This window comes from Pogona vitticeps, chromosome 12 (assembly GCF_051106095.1).
Source record: "Pogona vitticeps strain Pit_001003342236 chromosome 12, PviZW2.1, whole genome shotgun sequence".
NCBI classification, from domain to species: Eukaryota; Metazoa; Chordata; class Lepidosauria; order Squamata; family Agamidae; genus Pogona; species Pogona vitticeps.
Window position 1 is genome coordinate 23693054 of NC_135794.1, and position 18833 is coordinate 23711886.

At 46.9% G+C, this 18833-nt stretch overlaps 1 protein-coding gene across 6 annotated transcripts in view; it reads left to right on the forward strand.

The window, feature by feature from the left end:
- Nucleotides 1-18833, forward strand: part of BNC1 (basonuclin zinc finger protein 1) — a 51386-nt gene that overhangs the window by 16878 nt on the left and 15675 nt on the right. Inside the window, exons 1-2 of one of the 6 annotated variants that reach the window (XM_072981736.2) lie at nt 12159-13990; nt 14456-14568. The exons of 1 other annotated variant lie outside the window; for it this stretch is intronic. In XM_072981736.2, coding sequence (XP_072837837.2) covers nt 14560-14568 — 9 coding nt within the window. In that variant the 5' untranslated portion in view covers nt 12159-13990; nt 14456-14559. Of the gene's footprint in view, nt 1-12158; nt 13991-14044; nt 14333-14455; nt 14809-18833 lie in introns of those variants that run through there. 4 more of the 6 variants (XM_072981735.2, XM_078381154.1, XM_072981737.2 and 1 more) reach the window with 4 other exon arrangements.

Here is an 18833-nt window from a genome sequence, read left to right on the forward strand (position 1 = left end):
TCGTAAAGCGTGGCACGACTGTATCTTTTTGCTCCTGCTGTTGGGGCTTCTACATTTGGGGGGGGGGTTGGGCTGGAGCAGTTCCCCAGCAGACAGAAGGGTCACTTGAAAGGGTCACACTCCTGTTAAAGTCACCCTTTCTGCTGCAATTGGGTGTGTGCCTCTGCTGCTGTCTGATTGCACCTTCTGATGCCTCTAAATAGGGGTGCTATTTAGGATTGAAGGAGGAGCCAGCTCTACGGGCATAAATTTAGACGTAGCATTTGCAGGGGGCGGATCTGGTATGTCTTCGTTCCATTTCTTTTCATTCCATTCCCTCCTTCTTCTTTCTTCCTCTTCCTCCTCCTCCTCTCCTTTTGATTCAGGCCAGTTCTATTCTTACACACACTGTGGATCCTCCTAGGTGCCGAAGAGCTGCCTGTAACCTAATTACTCTGGGTCTGCCTACTTACTAATCTGTTCCGAAATCACATCGTGGTTTGTCAGTGCAACAGAGACGAGCGCCTCGTTTTGCTCCCGTGCAGCCCTGGCTTGGAAGGAGGGCAGCATGCCCTGCGTTTGACGCTAATCTCTCTCAAAACACCTGCCTCAGCTTTTTGCTTCCCTTGAATAATAGATGTTGCGATTTCATCCGATTGCTCGTTAACTTCTGCAGGGCATCATGTCATGGAGGCAACGGCTGCAAGGGGGGTTGTGCTCTACGTTGTGTGGCATTCACGTGGTGAGGAAGAGAGATGTTCTGGTTCATCCTGGATGTGCTGATGCTTCCGTACAGTTTCCAAGGGCAGTCCCACACAAAGACCATGGCAGTAACCAGAGATGCTCCCAATCTAATGACTGTAGCCATATCCTCTTCCTCCCAGAACGGGGGCTGCTGGTCTACATGAAGCACAACTCAAGCCACAGATCATCTGCCTGTTGCTGCCTGGATGACGAGAAGGCATCGGGGAGCTGAAGGTACTGCCTAACCTGGTCCCTCCCCCCCCCATGGAGAACGCGATCTGTCCCAAACAGACACGCTTTGTCCAAAGACGCTGACTCAACAAGTCAACCCAGAAGCTTGTCTAAAACATCCATTCATCAGACCGGAGCCTCTTAAGCTGTTTCTTTAATTATATGCATGTATCTGTTTACTAATAACATTGCAGAACTCATCACTTCTTGACAAGGAATAATAAGGCATTGCCGGGCAAGACGCCTCTCCTGCCTTGGAGGGCAGGATTAGATGCGGCTGGCATAAATTATGGGGCAGAGGGAGCGTATTCAGCTGAACCTAAGGACTGAACCTCTGGACAATAAGAGGACATTACCTCTCGTCTTTACTTTCCACCTCCATAGGGACAGGATCTCACCCCGATTCCCATCATCAGGGCCACTTCTGGGTGCTTCTGTTACCCCAGGCAACAAAGGGACACCTTTCCTAGGTGTACCGGATATCTCCAGAAAGAGGCTGAAGGGCCGTTTATTGGGGAAGGTGTCGCTTTGGATTCCCGCCATTGAGTAGCGGCTTGGGCTCTCAAGAGTTGGCATAGTTGCCTCGTGGACTACAATTCCCAGAATCCCTTGGCTCGGGAGCTCTGGGCGTTCTTCTTTTAAAAGGCATGTGTTGACGGTTTCTGAACTGATCCTCTGCCCAACCTCACCACTGCCATTTAGATGGCACTTTTTTCATCACCCATGCCAGCCCCACCCAGCTGTCGTGAGAGTGCCTGCTCTTAAGCGTGCACAGTTATCACTTGAGGGTGGACAGTCGGCCTCTTCCCGGGCTTCTTCACCCGGCCTCGTGCCATGTGCGAAAGGGAACACTGGCTCTCCCTTTCCCCTCCCCATTCCTCTCCCCTCCCACCTTGCATGGTTGACATAATTTATACTGGAGGTGGACCAAGCCAGGGCATGTTTGCAGTCGGTAGCTGGCACTTCTGCCAGGCCTCGTGGTGGCTGAGCACAGCCTCTCCCTGCGCATCCCAGGTGTCTGAAGCCGGCTGGAAGGGCGGAGGGAAGGAGGCACCTCTCTGTGGGAAGAAATCTGTGCAGTGGGAGAAGGCAGGCAGGGTGGAGAGTGGAGGAGAGCCACAGGGCACCGGGCAGGAAGGAGCGGTGGCTGGCCAAAGGGGTGAAAGGAGGATGAAGGCCACAGTCTCCCTCCTCCCCCCCCCCACATACACACACACACACACACACACACACACACACACACCAGACAATCAAGTACAATCACGCTCTCCTTCATTTCATGTTTGGTGCGAACTGCTCTCCTCGCACTGCGATGTCTCTGCACTGGAAAGTGATGGGAACGAAACCCGAATTAGTGGCCACTGCCTACAGTGGATGTTGTTGGCTCTCCCTCTCCTTAGCCACCTGCCCTTGAATCTACCCACCGGTCCCGAAGAGCATCACGGACAAAAAGGGACCCTATCCAGACGACGAAATGGGGGGGATCGCAAGGGCTGGTACCAAATAAAACCTCCTCGCTTTTAAGACGTCGCCCGTCTCTTAAATTGGTCTTGGTGCTCTAAGAATCCAGCCGTGTTTTCTGTAACTGCCACCAAACCTTAAGAAAAAGAAAGGGTGTTTGGAAGTGGAAATGTTTCGCGTTTTCTCAGTTTGTGGGTGTCCTCTAAGACAGTGGTTGAGAACCTTGGTTCTCCAGATCTTCTTGAGCTAAAATGTCACCAGGTGCCTTCACCGCCAGCTGTGCTGGCCAGGATTTCTGGGAGTTGTAGTCCAAGAACATCTGGGGACCCAAGGTTGGGAACCTCTCTAAGAAGTTCTCTTCAGGCTTGTTTGAGAGGCAGAACCAAACTGAGGGTGCATCAGTAGGACCAGGAGAGCAGAACGCAGCATTGAGCAGAGAGCACCTTGTTCATACTCTTCTCCTCTATGGAGACATTTTTGAAATGGTTTCTAAAAGAACATCTGGACCTCTTTGTTAGTCTTCTTGCTGGTCCCTCTCCTGTTGGAGGTTGGACATCGTCGTAGGTATTCTTCTGACTTTGGATGGGCCACTTCCAAAGAGTCATCATGTTGTATTGCATGCTCACCCATCTCTAAAGCTGCTTCATCCAACCGGTTCTCCTTCTTTCTGTCCCCTTATTTATTTTACCTTGGATGATCAGTTGTATCAACCTCTTTTGTTTTGTTTTGTTTTGTTTTCCATTACATGACTGATGCATTCCACATGGTTGCAGTTTTATGTTGTGCGTCCTTTGCCTTTATTCATTAACTTCCATACTTCTTTGTTGGTCAACGGCTCCGCCCAAGAAATAACAAATCCACATTTCAGATGCTTGTGACCTCTTTTTTAATGGCCAGTATGAAGAGTTTGTGATTCCAGGCTCTAAGGTAGATGCAATGCACATTTAAATTAGCATATGCCGCTTTTATCAAAGTGTGTGTGCCCCTTTCAGAGTAATGCATTTCGCCTCCTCTTTTTCAACAATGCATAAACAGCAGCGCTACAGAAGTTCTTGCTTTCATCTGATCTGTGGTTCATATCTTTAGCGTAAGTGCAATGCTCTAGCCGTTTCTAACTTGGATACGGCTTATATTTTTGGAAACATTATGCAAAATATATTGGTTATCTGCAGTATTTTTTTAAAAAAAAATGTATATAAGTATGCAGCAGTAAATCCTCTGGCTGACAATTTAATTTTATCATGACCCTCCACAGTGAACTAGTTTCTCCTGTTCTAGAGTAGAACAGAGAAGCGGAATTGGTTCTATACCAAAGGATTCATACCTCAGGCACTTTTTAGTTATTCTTTTTTTTTTAAAGAAGCTTTTGTATTCATCTGTCTCGCAGACATAAGGGGGGAAGAGCTGTAAAGAAGGAGCAGAATCTCACAAGAGCAAGGAAAGGGGGTGGCGGGATAAGGGGGAGCAAGAGAGTTTTAAAAGCTTTTTTTCTGTTTTGCTTGCAACTTCAGACATAATATGATTCTTTGTACCTTTTTATCTTGCAAAAGTAAAGAAGGAAATTTGGAGAAGGAGCAGCCAAAAATCAGCACCTCTCTTGCAGATCTGGAGGCTGGCATTCTTTAAACCTGGTTATTACTGGAGGTTATAACTGGTGTGCTCGCCTTTCAAACTCTTTAGCATTAATTGTTTTAGTTCAAATCCAAATCCGAAAACTCATCCCGGGGGAGCCTGTAAATCTTCTGTTTTCAGGTGGAGCTGAAGGAAAGGTAGGAGAGGAAAAGCTTGCGTCCAGAGTTGCTGTTTGTATCACATGGAAAGGAAAGAGATTCTCCGGGGATGAGGGAGCAGAGTGGAGTTTTTTTAAAAAATCAGAGTTGTGCCAACAACAGAACGTCCATGTGTTTGTGTAGACACATGCGCAGGGAAGATGGGAACCTAGCTGGGACAGCATGTGAATTCAGAGGCAGGCTAGCAAGCAAAACTTGGGAAAGTACAGTAATCATGCGCCATCCCTCTGAACACCCCCCCCAATGATGTTCCCTCCGTGCTCTGCTCCCCAGTCTGCCTCTGAATCCCTCAGAGATTTCTGAGGTCATTTTCAAGCTGTGGCGCATATAATCCCTGCTCCGTCTTCTTATTTATATATATGCGATATTTCCGAACACATTTTTTCGGTCATGGCTCCTGAATTGCATTTCGTGTGGGGTGAGCTATTTGAATCATCTTTTAGCGATCCTTTTTTTTAAAAGTACGGTATTTTGTCTATATTTATGCACATTTTAATGTAGTTTTTCCCCCCCACCAGCATCTGAAGGCATGTTTGAGGATCGATGCCGGCGATGCACACACACCCCATCTGATTCTGAGGAAGGTCCTCCCCCCCCCGCCACTAAAAAAGGGCCTTCTTGCTCAGTTCCACGCTTTGCGTCTGCTTTTGCCTGACAGATTCCAGAACTTGTGTATCTTAGAGGCAAGTTGGGTCACCGTTTTTTCCCTCTGTGACCCTAACCCTAACCTGTACCAGCCAGCAGCTCAGCACTAATGTCAGCCTTGTTTACTTGGACAGGAGTGATAACATCCAGGTGGAATTTCCAGACACTTTTCATGCCTCCTTTCTTTTCAAAGTTGGTGGAATTCGCAGACCCAGCCCAGACGCCTTCTGCAGTTAAAGCCCATGGCTCTGTGCATTGTCGCCTTTCTTCGGGACTCAGCCCCTTACCCCAAGACACTAGAAGGTTGGGATGCAAACAGAGACCCTGCAGGATTAGGCCAAGATCTTGTCTGATGTCCAGCCCAGATCATGGGCAGAACCTAAAAAGCAAACGTAGTAATGTTTTGAAGGGAACTCGGTTAAGGTGAAATGGTGGAAGGCTTGCAGGCTGCTGTTATGTGCATGGACCTACAGCTAAAATGAACAGGGGGAAGTTACCAAACCATCCTGAGATATTTTTCTGCCCAGCAGTGAATGCGACAGTCTCCTGCAAAGCCTCTTCCCACTGTCCAGCCTGACAAAGTTTGCTTTGAACTGTTTATTACTGACCAGAATAAACAAACAGTTTTGAAATGGTGCTTCCCAGGAAATAATTCCCAGAATCCTCCAAGCAGTGCGGCCATAACACCATCATGTTTCAGACACAAGGACCATCCCACCCACCCTCTTCAAACAATCATATCTTTTTAATGAATACCCCTCAGTACTGTGGCAGTGGTTGATTTGGGAAGCATAAGACTTTCCAACAGTGGCCGTTATTGACTCCCAATTCCAGAGGAGCTTTGAATCCACTATCGGTTCTGCTCTGCACTTTACAGGACTTATCCAAAATTCTAAACTTTTTTTTTAAGGAGAGGTGTTTTTCAGCACCATGGAGAGCTTCTGTAAAGTTCAGAGTAAAATCTGGAGCAGCTTTATAACATCCCTGAAACGGGAGCCTGAAGCCACCTTTCTGAATCAAGCTTCACACAATCTGACATCCTTTCGCTGTGATGGATGATGACTCCCATCATCCTCTGATGGAGCTGACAGCGTTTGTAGTCCAGCACGGCTGAAGGGATAGAGAGGGGCCCAGGTTGATGATCCCTATTCAAAATCCTCAAATTTTATTGGTTTTGCTTTGGGAAGAGTTTTGTGTCCATAAAAAGTGGCTGGCCCCGGTTTGCCGCCTTTTCTGCACACCCATGTCCAGACAGGACTGTTCACAGCACACCCTGGGCCAAAATGACTGAGAGAAAGTATTATGGGCAAGCATTGCCATTAGGCAAAAGTTTGTGTGCGTTTGTGTCTTGCAGTTGTAGGGAAGCTGTTCTGAGTGGCTTAAAATTAAAACTACTTAGATTGCAAGACTTAAGTAAGATACCTCCTTTTTGTGCTGTTTTTCTGGCAAAATTATGGGCCGTTTTGTCCCTGTGTTCTGGGGTTGGAGGGGCACTAAGCATGCAAAAAGTGGGGGGACCCGGCAAGGGCCACAAGAAAAGTGCTGGAGAAATTTCCAGGGTGCGGCTGTCTTCGTCCACAAGCCCCAGGGACCAAAGTGTCCAAAATTCTTGTGGCATCTCAAAAGCTCTCACCTGTTTCCCTGATATTAATGCCCCGGGAGGCCTCAGAGGTGGAGCTCTGTGGCCCACCAACGCTTGTGCCAAAGAAAACCCAGGGGTCTTTTGAGGTTTCACAAAGTCTCTTTTCTTGTTCCGGTTGTGCGGTTTCTTAGGCGCATCGATGGCTGTGAGACCCGCTAGAACTTTCCTTTCAACCTTCCTCCATCAACGGTCGGGCACTCTAACCGCTAGGCCACACTGTTTTCTCCAGACCTCTGCCCGACAGGACCACCCAGGCTTTGCCAACACCCAGTGGCCGTTGTCTCGCATGGCCAAACAATAGAACTGGACATACTTTGGGATGGAAGGGAGAATGGCACTTTTCTTAGCAACGTCTGGAATTTTTTGCCTGGAATTATGGCTCTTTCGTGGCCTCCTGTGTGTTTCTTCAGCTCCTTTCAAATCCTTCCCACCCTATAATGGATCACACCAGAGCCACTTGCTAATTTGAACACCCTCTATGCAATTTTCAGTGCCTGGTGGGTGCGCAGGATCCCACGATAAACACCTACTTGGACGTTAACTATGCTGATTTGCTTCTGATGTCATCTAGCATCTGTTTGTCTGCTGTAAATATCGTTTTTCCCTAATTGTGACTGGCTAGTCATGATGTAACATTTTAATTGATACGTAAAGCTGCCTGCATATTCCACGGCTAACGGCTTTGCCGTTTAGCATTCTTGTTAATTACATTAAAGCGCGCCCAAATAATAAGCATCTTCATCTCAGGCAGGCGGAGATGTAGCTCCCTGACATCAAATGCACACACACACACACACAAATCAAAAATGGGAAAATATACCCCTGTCCCACCACGCACAGAAGTAGCAACGGTGATGATAAAGCTGGCTTAAACAAGGGTCGGAGGACTAGTTGTTAGAAGATTGTTCTTAGCAACGGGGTATAATTTGCAGACAAGTCTGTAGGAAAGGCCTTCTCTTTTTGGATAGGAGCAGAAGAGATTTTGGTCCTTCTGCACTCTGAAGCATGCCTCTTTTTCTCTTTTACAAAATGTAGGGTGAGCAGGATGGCACTTTTTCACACATCTGCCATAAAAATGACAGAAACTAGGGGAGGAATGAAGGTTCCAGGAGGCTGATGAAGCGGGAGACCAGCCGTGGTCATTCCTGGAAGTTAGAGATGGTGCCGAATGTTCACTTCTGCCCCACATCGGAAGCAAAAGCAGCCTCCCCATTCGGGGCCAGCAGCTGCTCGGTCGGCTTCCCTACACACTTCCGTCGGTGTTGAAGGCAGAGGCAAACAGGCGCAAGCCATGCATTGATGGTCATTGTGGACTCCAGGGAAATTCCCAGAAAGCCTAGAGGCAACTTCCTTTTCTAACAGGAAGCTCGGCTGGAGCTCGGCCTATCCTTGTGACGCTTTCCGGCTCAGGCTTTCTCCAGGCGAGCAGAATTCAAGGATGGCTCTGGCACTAGGAGTTCCCACAATGGAGAATCCAATCCAGAGAGAGAGAGAGAGAGATGTAGCAGCTAGATTTCCCCCCACCCCACCCAACACCTGGCCTTGAGAGGTTCTTTCAAAGCCAATTCATGATGATGGGAAGGATGTCCAGAGAAATCACCATGATTTTCAGGATCCCTCAAAGTCAAGCATTAAACACCCCCCAACCCTCTTCCTTCTCTAGCAATGGTATCTGATGAAATGAATAGAGATGTTGCTCCCTCCTATGGGGGGGGGGTGTCTTTCTTTTCTCCTCAGGCACAGCAGTAAGAAGAGGTGGCTTCGGCTTCCCACCACAATTGGTGGGAGACCTTGAACCCCTGAGTCAACTTGGCCTATTTGTTTCTGGTTTATCTCTCACCCACTGTTTAATCAGTTCCCGTCTTCAGAGATCACAGGCTCTGGAATAAAGGGATTTACAGCCAGTGTCTACGACAGTCAATAGCTCCATAGTCTTGTGACCTTGAATCTTCTCAATATTAAATCTGAAAGATGCGATGGTTTCACGCACGAGGCAAAGCCAACCAGAGTTGACTGCAAAGTCCCACCGAACCTGGTTCCCTGACTGAGTGTATCCATTACACGGACAGGTCTGATCTAGATCCTTTGGATGTACCCCAGATATAATGCAAGGAGGCAGCTTAAGTTGCACATGGGCGGCTGTGGCCTTCTGATAGACCTCATCGGGCCAAGACATCATAGCCGGAGATGCTGGGATGCTGGTCACCCATCTCTGCCTTAAGTGGGAACAAGAATTCTGTTCTTGGTCTGCAGATATTTTCCTCTACCCATGACCAGATACAGTGGAGGAAGAGGCGAGGCAAGGAGGAGGGTGTCCCTTTATCAGAATACAGGGCAAGAAATCATATATCACACCCTATCAGGGCCTTTGAATCCTCGACTCTGGCTCAGCTGGAGCCTCTGGCACTGAGACCATTTGTTAAAGAAGCAGCTCTTCTCCGGCTGGAGCTGAAGAATCTCAAGAATGTGGTGGGGCTGAGCTTGCCACAGGTCACATTTTCAGAAATAAATGTTATCTCTTTTGGGAGGGGGGGTTCTTTTCTTTCCTCCCCCCCCCCTTTGTCTTTGGCCCCCAGTTTGAAGCTCGGATTAGGATCCAGCACATCGGAAATAATCAAACGGGGAAAGTTGGGGGACTGAGGTGACCATCTCACATGGTACAAGCAGAGCTTAGAGAAGTTACTTTTTTTAGTAACTTCTTTTGCCAGTGTCTGCAAAAGTCACCGTTTCAAGCTCTGTATCTTAGTTAATTTTGAATGAAGAGAAAGTAAAGAGTTATTTTAAAAAAAGGTCTTAACTATGAGAACTAACTGTTTAGGTGGAAGTGTAATAGTAACTAGTTACTTTTTGAAAATAACTTTCCAAGCTCTGGGCATTCTCTTCTAGAGTGATCTAATGCCCTTATCTGAATTGCAACAGAAAGTCTGGACTCAGTTGCCTGAAATCATGGCAGAGAAAATGCGATCAGGCGGCTATAACCATGTCGTGCTGAAAGTCCTCTCCAGTCCCCTTCAGGGACTTGGGTCCTGGACCTTTAGTCCATTGGAGGTAAGCGCCAGCATTTTCAGCTGCATCGAGCCAGCATCGTACCTGCCGCGTGGAATTTTGATTAATTTTCTAGCCCTTCCAAAGCCGATGGCAAAAAAGGATTGCACAGCAGTGTCTGGCTGCAGCCATTAATTTTGCATTTTATATGTTCCTCTGCCTCCACTCGTCTTGAATCTTGATTGAACTTTGCCATCTCAGTGGCAAGAGAGGCAGAGGAGTAAAACGTGCGCCCCTCCTCAAAACAGGTCCTCCTGGGTCTTAGGCAGAGGGTAACATAAGGTCTAAACCCAGGACCCTGCAAAGGGATGGTGAGTTCATCTAAAACAGTGGTTCCCAAGCTTGGTCCCCCAGATGTTCTTGGAATGCAACTCCCAGGAATCCTGGCCAGGACAGCTAGTGGTGAAGGCTTCTGGGAGTTGTAGTCCAAGAGTATCTGGAGACCGCAGGCTGGGAACGACAGCTTTACAGCTTCGCTGCCCATGTACCGGATAGGGGACCTCTGGTGCATGGGCTGAACTTACCCAGGGTCGGGGAGGCATGTAGGCTTGTCATCTCTGATCAGTGATCAGAAATAAGAGTCTGCAAGTCGTTCCTGCTTTAAATATCTTGCGCAGAAGCAAACTGTGGTTTTTGCAGGCAGCCATGTTGTCGGAGGCAACGGAAGATGGGAACGCACGGGCTTATCGTGGACTGCTTGTGGTGCTGTCCAGTGTGAACAATGTCCTAGGGAGTCACACGATGTCCTGGGAATGGCACATTCCCGCCCAACCCTGATCCTTTCCCAACTTGGACCTTTTTCATTCAGATCTAGGGACACTCCTTTTGCGGGTGGGCTGGACCCATTCCCCGGTGGACGAAGGGGTCCCTTTATGTGGGGTAGTTCCCAGCAAAGGGGGTCCCTTTCGGGTGCAATCAGAAGTGCCCCGTTCTCACCATCTGATCACAGCCAACAGTGCAGAACCATAGGACTTGTAGTCTGTAATGATCTGGATCGCAACATCTTCTCCATCCCGAATATAAATTGCACCCATGGCGTTGTTGGTTTTTTTTTTTCATAATTCACAAAAAGAATAGCTCTAAATCATTGGTGCATTGTTCTATTTTGGAGAGCGAGGAGGAAAACCCCAAACAGGATGTTATGACACGCAACAGCTTTTTTTAAAGCTAGGAGAATACTCTTTTTTTTCCGGTTCTTATTGGCTTGCTACTATTTCTTGTTTAGTCATTGTTGCAACAGTCTAAAACGCTTCCCTGGAAAACAAAAGGAACCTCGCCACCGTTCATTGACAAAGTATGACTCACGCAGCGTGTTACGCCACCAGGATGAAATACCTGCCGAGCTGTGGACTGGCCATAAAATAGGTGAAGACTCCTCGAGAAATGCCACGAGGGGCGTCCAAATGAGCAGGACATGAAGTTGCTGCTGCTGAAGCCTCTGCTGCTCTGAAGCTAAACCTGTATCTATGCCATTGTGGCTGGTCTTGAACGTACTGAGATATCGTTGGAACCATGTTACACACAACCGCTAGACTGGTAGGACCCCAGTCTGCAAGCTGCTGCCCTTGCTTCTGATTATGGAGATAATCAGACACAGGAAAAACCTTAAAATAATCTGCTAGACCCATGGTTCCAAACCTTGGGTCTCCAGGTCTTCTTGGACTAAAACTCCCAGCAGCCTTCACCACTGGCCAGGGTCTCCAGGAGATGTGGTCGAAGAACCTCTGGAGACCCAAGGTTGGGAACCACGGCTCCCTGCTTCTCGTCCCTTCTTTTGAGATAAGATGAGACTTCTCAACTAGAATTTTTAAAAGTTCATCCTTCAAAGTAATTTGCAATATAAGTTGCAAGTCCTGTCTGTCAGGGGTCTTGTTGCCTTGCTGTGCTACTAATTACAGCGCTCATTACCTTTACATTAGCTTTTGGTTTTGTGGGGTGGTGAAGGAGGATATTAAATGGTCGGAAAAACAGCTCCAGAGCATTTTACCTCTCCCAATAGGTTGCAGGGGAGAGGAGGGAAGCAAATTTTACTCTTCAAGCAAAAGGTAACAACATTATCAGCTGTTGCTCTCTCTCTTTATGTTAAGACTTTTGTAGGGTTCTTGTTACGTAGCGTTATTGCTTCTAATGCGTTCCTTCCAAGCCCTGTTTTCCAAACACAGCTAATCTCCAATGATCAGAATTAAGGAGCATGCGAAAGGTGTCTTGGTAACAGTAGCATAAAGGAAAAACCAAAGTGTGCCAGTTTCTGGGGGGGAAATTCTACTATAAAAGGCACGTAAAACAGTTCTTCTGTTATGCTGTGCATGATTTTAATAGGTTTATAGTAGTAAATACTAACAAAGAGAAATCCGTCCCTACCAGTTCGAATTTTTATCGGAAAATGCAACAGGTTCTTGACAATGTATTTTCTTAATCAGGACACCCTGGCTTATTTTTTTAAAACAAACAAACAAACATGAGTTCATCTAACAGCCAGGAACTCAAGGAGATGAACTTGGCAAGACCTTGTAATCCACTATGACGTGAACTAGTCATTTGGCTATGAAGCTGAGCAAATTCAAATTACCATAATGAATGCACAACTCAATATCCAGTCAGCAGGGGAACCTGGTAAACTCCCAGGTGCAGAAGGAAGGCACTCCATTGCAATGTGGGTTTTCCAGGCTATCAGTTTTGCGCGGAAAAAGCAAGGTGGTGGATGAAGTCCAAATGTTCAGTGCTTGGCTTCTAACAGTGTCCAGTCAGGTATCTCGGCGGACAACGGCGGGTTCTGCCATCAGACCAGATAGAGTGGATTCAGGGAAACATGGAAGTGTGTCTGGAGCCTGGAGAAAAACTGCCATGCGAAAGGAGCCTGCAATGGGTTGTTTGTATCTTTTTGATCCATACACTTTCCCTTTTGTGTTTACTCTTTGACTGTTTGTAGATTGAGAGGGGGGGAGCACTAGTTTTGTGCACCTGCATTGGGATTAGGCACGAGTCTGTGATTATTTGCTTTTGCTCCAACTCTGACGATCGCCCTGGCTTTGTCTACCTGTGTCGGGTCTTCTGCTGCAGGAACCAAAATAGGCACCAGCTGTCGCTGCTAGCTCGCAGTCTACTGAAGTAGACCAGCCTTGTGCTGAAACCACTAAAGTCTGGCCAGGCCACAAAATCTGACATGAGCCATTCTGTGGCCTTCGCTTACAGAAGAGGGAGGCAGTTTGATGCCTTCAAATGTTTAGGACTACAATTCCCATAGACCCCTGCCATTCTGACTCTGGTTCCAGGTTCTCTGGGTTTCTGGACAAAGAGACCAGTCTCAGAACAACTAGAGAAGGGGACAGACAGATTTTTCTACGTGAACTGACTTTAAAGCTTGAGTGCCATGCTCCACCCACTGATGCCGGATCTGTCTCAGAATGCAGATGTTTCTGTGTCTCTTAGGCCAAATACCATGATGAGCCTAAGTCCACACACCTGCTAACTCCCTAGTCCACTCTCCTTACACCTGGCTTTTATGGTCTGCTTCTATCAGACCTGTTGTGTCATTCAGAGTAAAGCAAGGAGTGGAGCACCAGCATTGTGACTCATGAGACTTCTTCCTCCTTTAACCCTGTTGGTGGCAGTGTAGCTGAGCCACCCCAATTCTTACCTGTCCTGCCTCTGGAACATTACAAAGGTCCACCCTAAGGCCCCTGATGTCAGGTTTTGGCCCTGAAGTCTCAGGGAGGGGAATCCAGTTGGCAACTCTAATTTGGTATTGCCAATGAGTGGCAGCAAAACCACACACACACTCCAGGTTTTTTTTGGACACCTTATCTTGAGATGTAAAGGACCCAGCTAGGATTGCCTGCCTGGAAAGCATGTGCTCCAGTCCGGAGCACCATCCTTGCATTTGAAAATCACATTACGACTTAGAATGCTCTTTTAGGAACACATCGGATTTCTCTTAAGGACCGCAGCTCTTTGCTGCAGTTTCTCATGGTTTAACCAATATGGAGCCGGCTTTTTAAACACTGCCTGCTCTGAAGAATCTTAGGAAGTATTTCTGACATGCCTCCGTTATCATATTTCGTTGAGGTCTCATTTTGACCTGTAACTCTTCCTTGCTTAGCTCCCTCCCAACTTTATTCCGTTCTGTGATTTGCAAATTTGATCTGATCAACATCTTATGTCCGTTTTTTCCAAAAGGTAGATATAAATAAATCTGTATTTCACATTGAAAAAGAAGCCCAAGGATGCCTTTGCAAGCTCAAGAAAGAGACCCATGGCTCTGTGCACACTTCTGCATCATCATCATCATCATCATGGGTGATTCCCCTTCCTGCCTTTCCTAAGTATAAAATCCTCTGAGCTTTCCTTGCAGATAGTTGCTGATATTCTTGGGAAGGGACCCCCACACCCACACACACTGCCATGAAAAGAGAGGAGGAGAGAGGAGGCGGATGGACGGACAGACGGGCCTTGGGTGAGCTTCATCGATTTAATGCCTCCTTAAAGGCAGCCGGAGCAGAGGTAGAGCCTGGCTTTACATCAGGCGAGCCTCGGGGTCGCCCCGGCTGCTTTTGATCAACCCTGTGTGAAAGATGAGTGTCATGCCCTCTTCCAGCTCACTGCGAGGGTCTGTCCTGTGAGCGGAGGGGCATGCCGACGACACTCCCCTCTGAAGCCCAGAGGTAAGAGCATCCTGGAGAGGTGAGAGAGAGAGACAGAGAGAGAGAGGGAGAGAGAGTTACTCAACTTGGACTCTCTGGAGAACCACACATCAGGAGGTGGGGAGAAATCTTCCCTCCCTCCCTGGTGCTCCGAGGTGAGTGTACACCCAGCATGCAGAGGTGCCTGTGCTGCTCCAGAGGAGGGTAAAACAGACCCAGGCGTGTGTGTCTGTCTGTGTGTGTGTGTGTGATGATTCTGCCTTTCGTTACTTGTACAGGCAGGCATGTTTCCTGGTTCTCCTTTGTACAACTCCCCAGCCCAGCAGAGGGGATGGGAAACTCTCCTCCGGCTCTCCTAAGGCAGGCTGCAGCCTAAGAAGAAATGTCGGAGGTAAGGAAAGTTCAGTTCTTTCTGCATTTTGTGCCTGCAAAACGGTCTTCCGCCTTCCTCCTTCTGGCTTGGGGGAAAATGCTTCAGGTTTTGCATTTCTCCTCACCGTTTGATTGTCCGAAGCGAGCCGAATAAAGAAAGAAAGAAATTAAACCGGACCCTACTGCAAAGAGATTCTAGTTTTCAACCCTCAGTTTCTTTTATTTAAATGCAGCTATGCGTTCTAGAATGATTGGTGAGGTGAGTAGCCCTATCTAACCATGTTTACTCGGATCACCTTACTTCCAAGTAAGTGTGTTTTTGAATTGCAAGGCAAACTCACACCGTGCTTGGCCTTTGGGACAAAACGCACCCTGAAATGAAGTGGAATGGCTTCTGGTGCCTGCGATTGATACAAATTCTTTTGCTGTCAAGCTGTTGCTGCTGCTGATGATGATTTTGCTTGAAGCTGTGGCATCTGTAAATCACAAAGACCTGGACTCTGTTCAATTGTGCAGGTCCCGGGTATACATTAGTAGCTGTAAAATGCATGATTTGTGACTTCGAAAAGTGCTCCGAGCAAATGCGTTATGATGATTCTGTCAGACCAAATGCACTGGAGACCTGACCACGGGAGTTTTGCAAAAGTTGTGTGTTTGTGAAATTCATTCTGGACTATGCCTCCTGCATGTCCCTCTGCCCGCTTGCTATGCGCCCTGTAATATAGTGGCGCCCCTTCTTCAATGTTGTGAGAGATTCTTTCCCCCCATCTTTGCTGTCCTTGTGTGTGGGGGTTCTTAATAGATGTCTGTACCTTACTGCTTTGAATGTGTTCTGATATCGCTCATGTTTTTTTTTTACTGTGGTATTTGTTTAATCCTTTTCAGTATCTGCATACACACTGTTGTTCACTTAAATATTGTGTTTTAATAATGCCAGCCCTTTTGGGTCCTTTTAAAGGGAAAGGTGGGGTAAAAATATTTCAAATGGATAAATATAAATAAATGCTCTAGATGTTTTGGTTCTGTTGCCTGTACTTTTGGACATGTGAAGAAGGAGAAAGCGATCTCTCCGAAAGGAAAACTGGACCCGCCTTTGAGGTTGGCTTTCTTTCCATCAGAAACTGCCCCCAAAGGGGTCATTCTCTGAATTCTGTGCTGCTTCCCTGGCAGGAGTAAAGCAGTGGCCGGGGGATCCCTGACCTGTTCTTCGAACAGATCAAATCTTTTTTTCAGCCACCCACGCCAGCCTGGCACGACTTGAAGAAACAAAACAAAACTTGGGTAACTTCTTTTTTTAAAAAAATAAACAAATTGGGAGTTGATAGGTCGCTGACCCATGGAAAAAAGCTATCAAGGGGAAAGAGTCTATAGAGGGCTTGAGATCTATGAAACAGACACCAATTGGGTAAATCTGAAACTTTTATCAAAATTTGTTCCAAGACACACAGACACACCCCCCGAAGAAAACCACTGCACAAACCCTTGAGAGGTCACTTTGAAAGTTGTTTTGTTTTGTTTCATTTGGCCTGTCTCTCTCTGAACTGGATCCACACCCACACAGCCCACATGTCGATGTAAATCGATGGCTGAATATTTCACTGCAGGTCTCTGAGGTGTGTGGTGGTGGTGGGGACTGTGGTTTCCAAAAACTGACAGTGAAATGAATCGGTCTGTTTCCAAAGCGCCCCGAAGACCCTTGTTTGCATTTTCCATTAACAATTTATTGTAGCAGCCAAAACAGACTTTTTAAAGGGGGGGGGCATTTGCTTTTTACTTGTTTCTAGTGACAAGAAAGGAAGGAAAGCCCTATTCCTGCTGTACTACATCTTGGTGAAGTATTATGGGGTGGCCTATGTAAAGCAAGGGGAGGCATTTGAAATTGTGAGACTATATGTAAAAAAAAAAACCACGCTACCCACTGGGGTGCTGTTTGGTTCAGGTTGCCGTTGAAGTCTTTTTAAAAGATCTTGTTCTATCTTTTATCTCCCTTTTTAAAAAAAGTAACATGAAAAGCATGCGCTTCCTTGGCTGCTGGAACCTTCAGAGGTGATTGTTTGCCTTCTCCTCTCCGGGCGAGCTCACTCTGCCGTGCGCCGCGCGTTGCAAAACCTGGAGGCATGTTCTGCTCTCTTTTGACTGTTCCGGCAGCTTGCCACTTGAAGCCGGCTTCATTATGTTCACGGATGGCACATCAGTGCGCGGCTGGTGCTTGCCGCTGCCTCCCAGCCAGTCCCCCGGCAGGAACGGGACTGCCTAGGTTTGGATAAGCTTGTAAGGATTTGTCAGCCAGATGTGACTCGATTGTCAAGAGGCAAGTCCGGGGAGGAGAGCTGATATTAATCAGCGCATAGCTCCGAGCCAAACTTTCTCAAAATGCAGTGTAGTAACATGTTCTTCTCGTTTACTGCGCCTCTTTTGTGGCTACAGATCTGCCACTGTGTGCCTTTGACAGTGAAAGAGAATGCCAGGTAGTTGCCTTTAATTGTCAAGAGAAAGGAGAAAGTAGGTGGGGTGGAGAATCTCCTTGTACCCTGTGATCCATTAACTTTCTCTTTCAAGGAAGGTGGGGGACTAAGGGGAGGTGTGTGAGGTTCCTGCCCTGGACACACACACACACACACACAGAGGGAGAGAGAGAGAGAGAGGCCTGAAATATTGAATATGCTGGAAGACAGGATCGCGTGTGGCTGCCATTCAGGAACCAGGACATCCACGGCTGAAAAATGCTTGCCATCCTCAGGATTTTGAGTTTTTCAGCCTTTTTTTGTGCTTGAGAAGCAGAGGTCATTTGCTTTGATCACAAGGAACCTGATCGGTTCACATAGCAGTTGTCTCTGTCGATACTTTTCTGCAGCGTCCCTAAATTCAGCTTGGTCTCTCATATTTACTTTGCTTTTTTTTCCACCCGCTGTACATTCCTTAATGGATCCCGTACTTTACAGTTCAACAAACTGAAGAAGGAAAGGTGGCCCAAGATATTTTGCTAGCTGAGGTGGAGCCACCAATGCCCCCCTCCCACCAAAAAGAAAAAAAAGATCCAGGTCTAAATTTGCAAAATGTCAGGCCAAGCCTCTTAAAGTGAGATATAAGGTAGAAAATCGTACAGGTGTCTCCCTCCCCAGCTGTAAAATGACAAATTAAATATATGTGGAATCATTTGGCTGTTTGAAATCATCACTGTGGTCTCCTCTTTCTCTTAACTTCTGACTATAAAATTCCAGGAAATTCTGAGAAACAAACTAGACACCCTGATTCTCATGACGCTAGAAGGAAAGTCTCGTTAAGAATTAAAAACATATTCGTTTGTCCTGGAAGGCAGTGGCTTTACTCTGCAAGGCGTGAGTTAGCTTGCTTTTGCTTTGAGGTTGTTCACCAAGGGGCAAAGGCATGCTTCATTTACAAGGCTGGTTGCTTGGGCGCAGAGCTTTGAAGGAACTGCTTATCTGGAGGGAAAAGTAGTATCAGGAAATATACATTTCTCTTAAAGTGTGATTTTTGAACCTCAGTTAAGTCAAGGTCTTCTCATAGCGAGAGAATAAGTCAGAGGTTAGTAACTAGGATAGTTCAATGGATCATCTACTTTCAAGAGCAGTATGCCCCAAATTACTGAACGGTGGTAACAGACTAGAGGGAATGGCTCTTTCAAAAGTGTTTGGTTGTCTGCTGTTAAGGAAAGAACATAGGGATAAAGCAGTGGTGAGAAACCATGTCCCTATGGATGCTTTTGGGCCATCATTCCCATTCCTGAATCATTGTCTATGCTATCTGGACCTGCTGGTATTTGTAGTCTCATAATACCTGGAGGACAACAGATGCATATCCCAAATAAATTATAATAGAGTGTAGCTGAGTATGAAATGGCCCAAACTACCAACTGCATCTTGATTGTGACTCATGCCCCAAAGACTCACAGACCCAGGGTGGAGAACCCTCTTTTTCCTTCAGAAGGTTTGCACTCCCGTTGCCAGATTCCATAAAGCCAGCATGAGCAACAATAAAGAGGTGTCAGAGTCATAGCCTGAAACATCTGGAGGACCAGAAGTTCCCATCATTCTAAACTCCAAAGGGGCACAGAACAGCTCGCAGAATTCTGCAAGCAGCTGCAAATTCTGGGAGCTGTGGTTAAAAAACACCGAACACCCAACAACCACACAGTCGCTCATTTCTGTTAAACACTATAGATGCCAAGACTTGTGTTCAAGTCTTATTTTTTTTTTTCCTAATAGCTGCCAGAAGGTAACTCTGGCCTACCTCTGCAGAATCAAACCAGGAAAACTGAGCTGA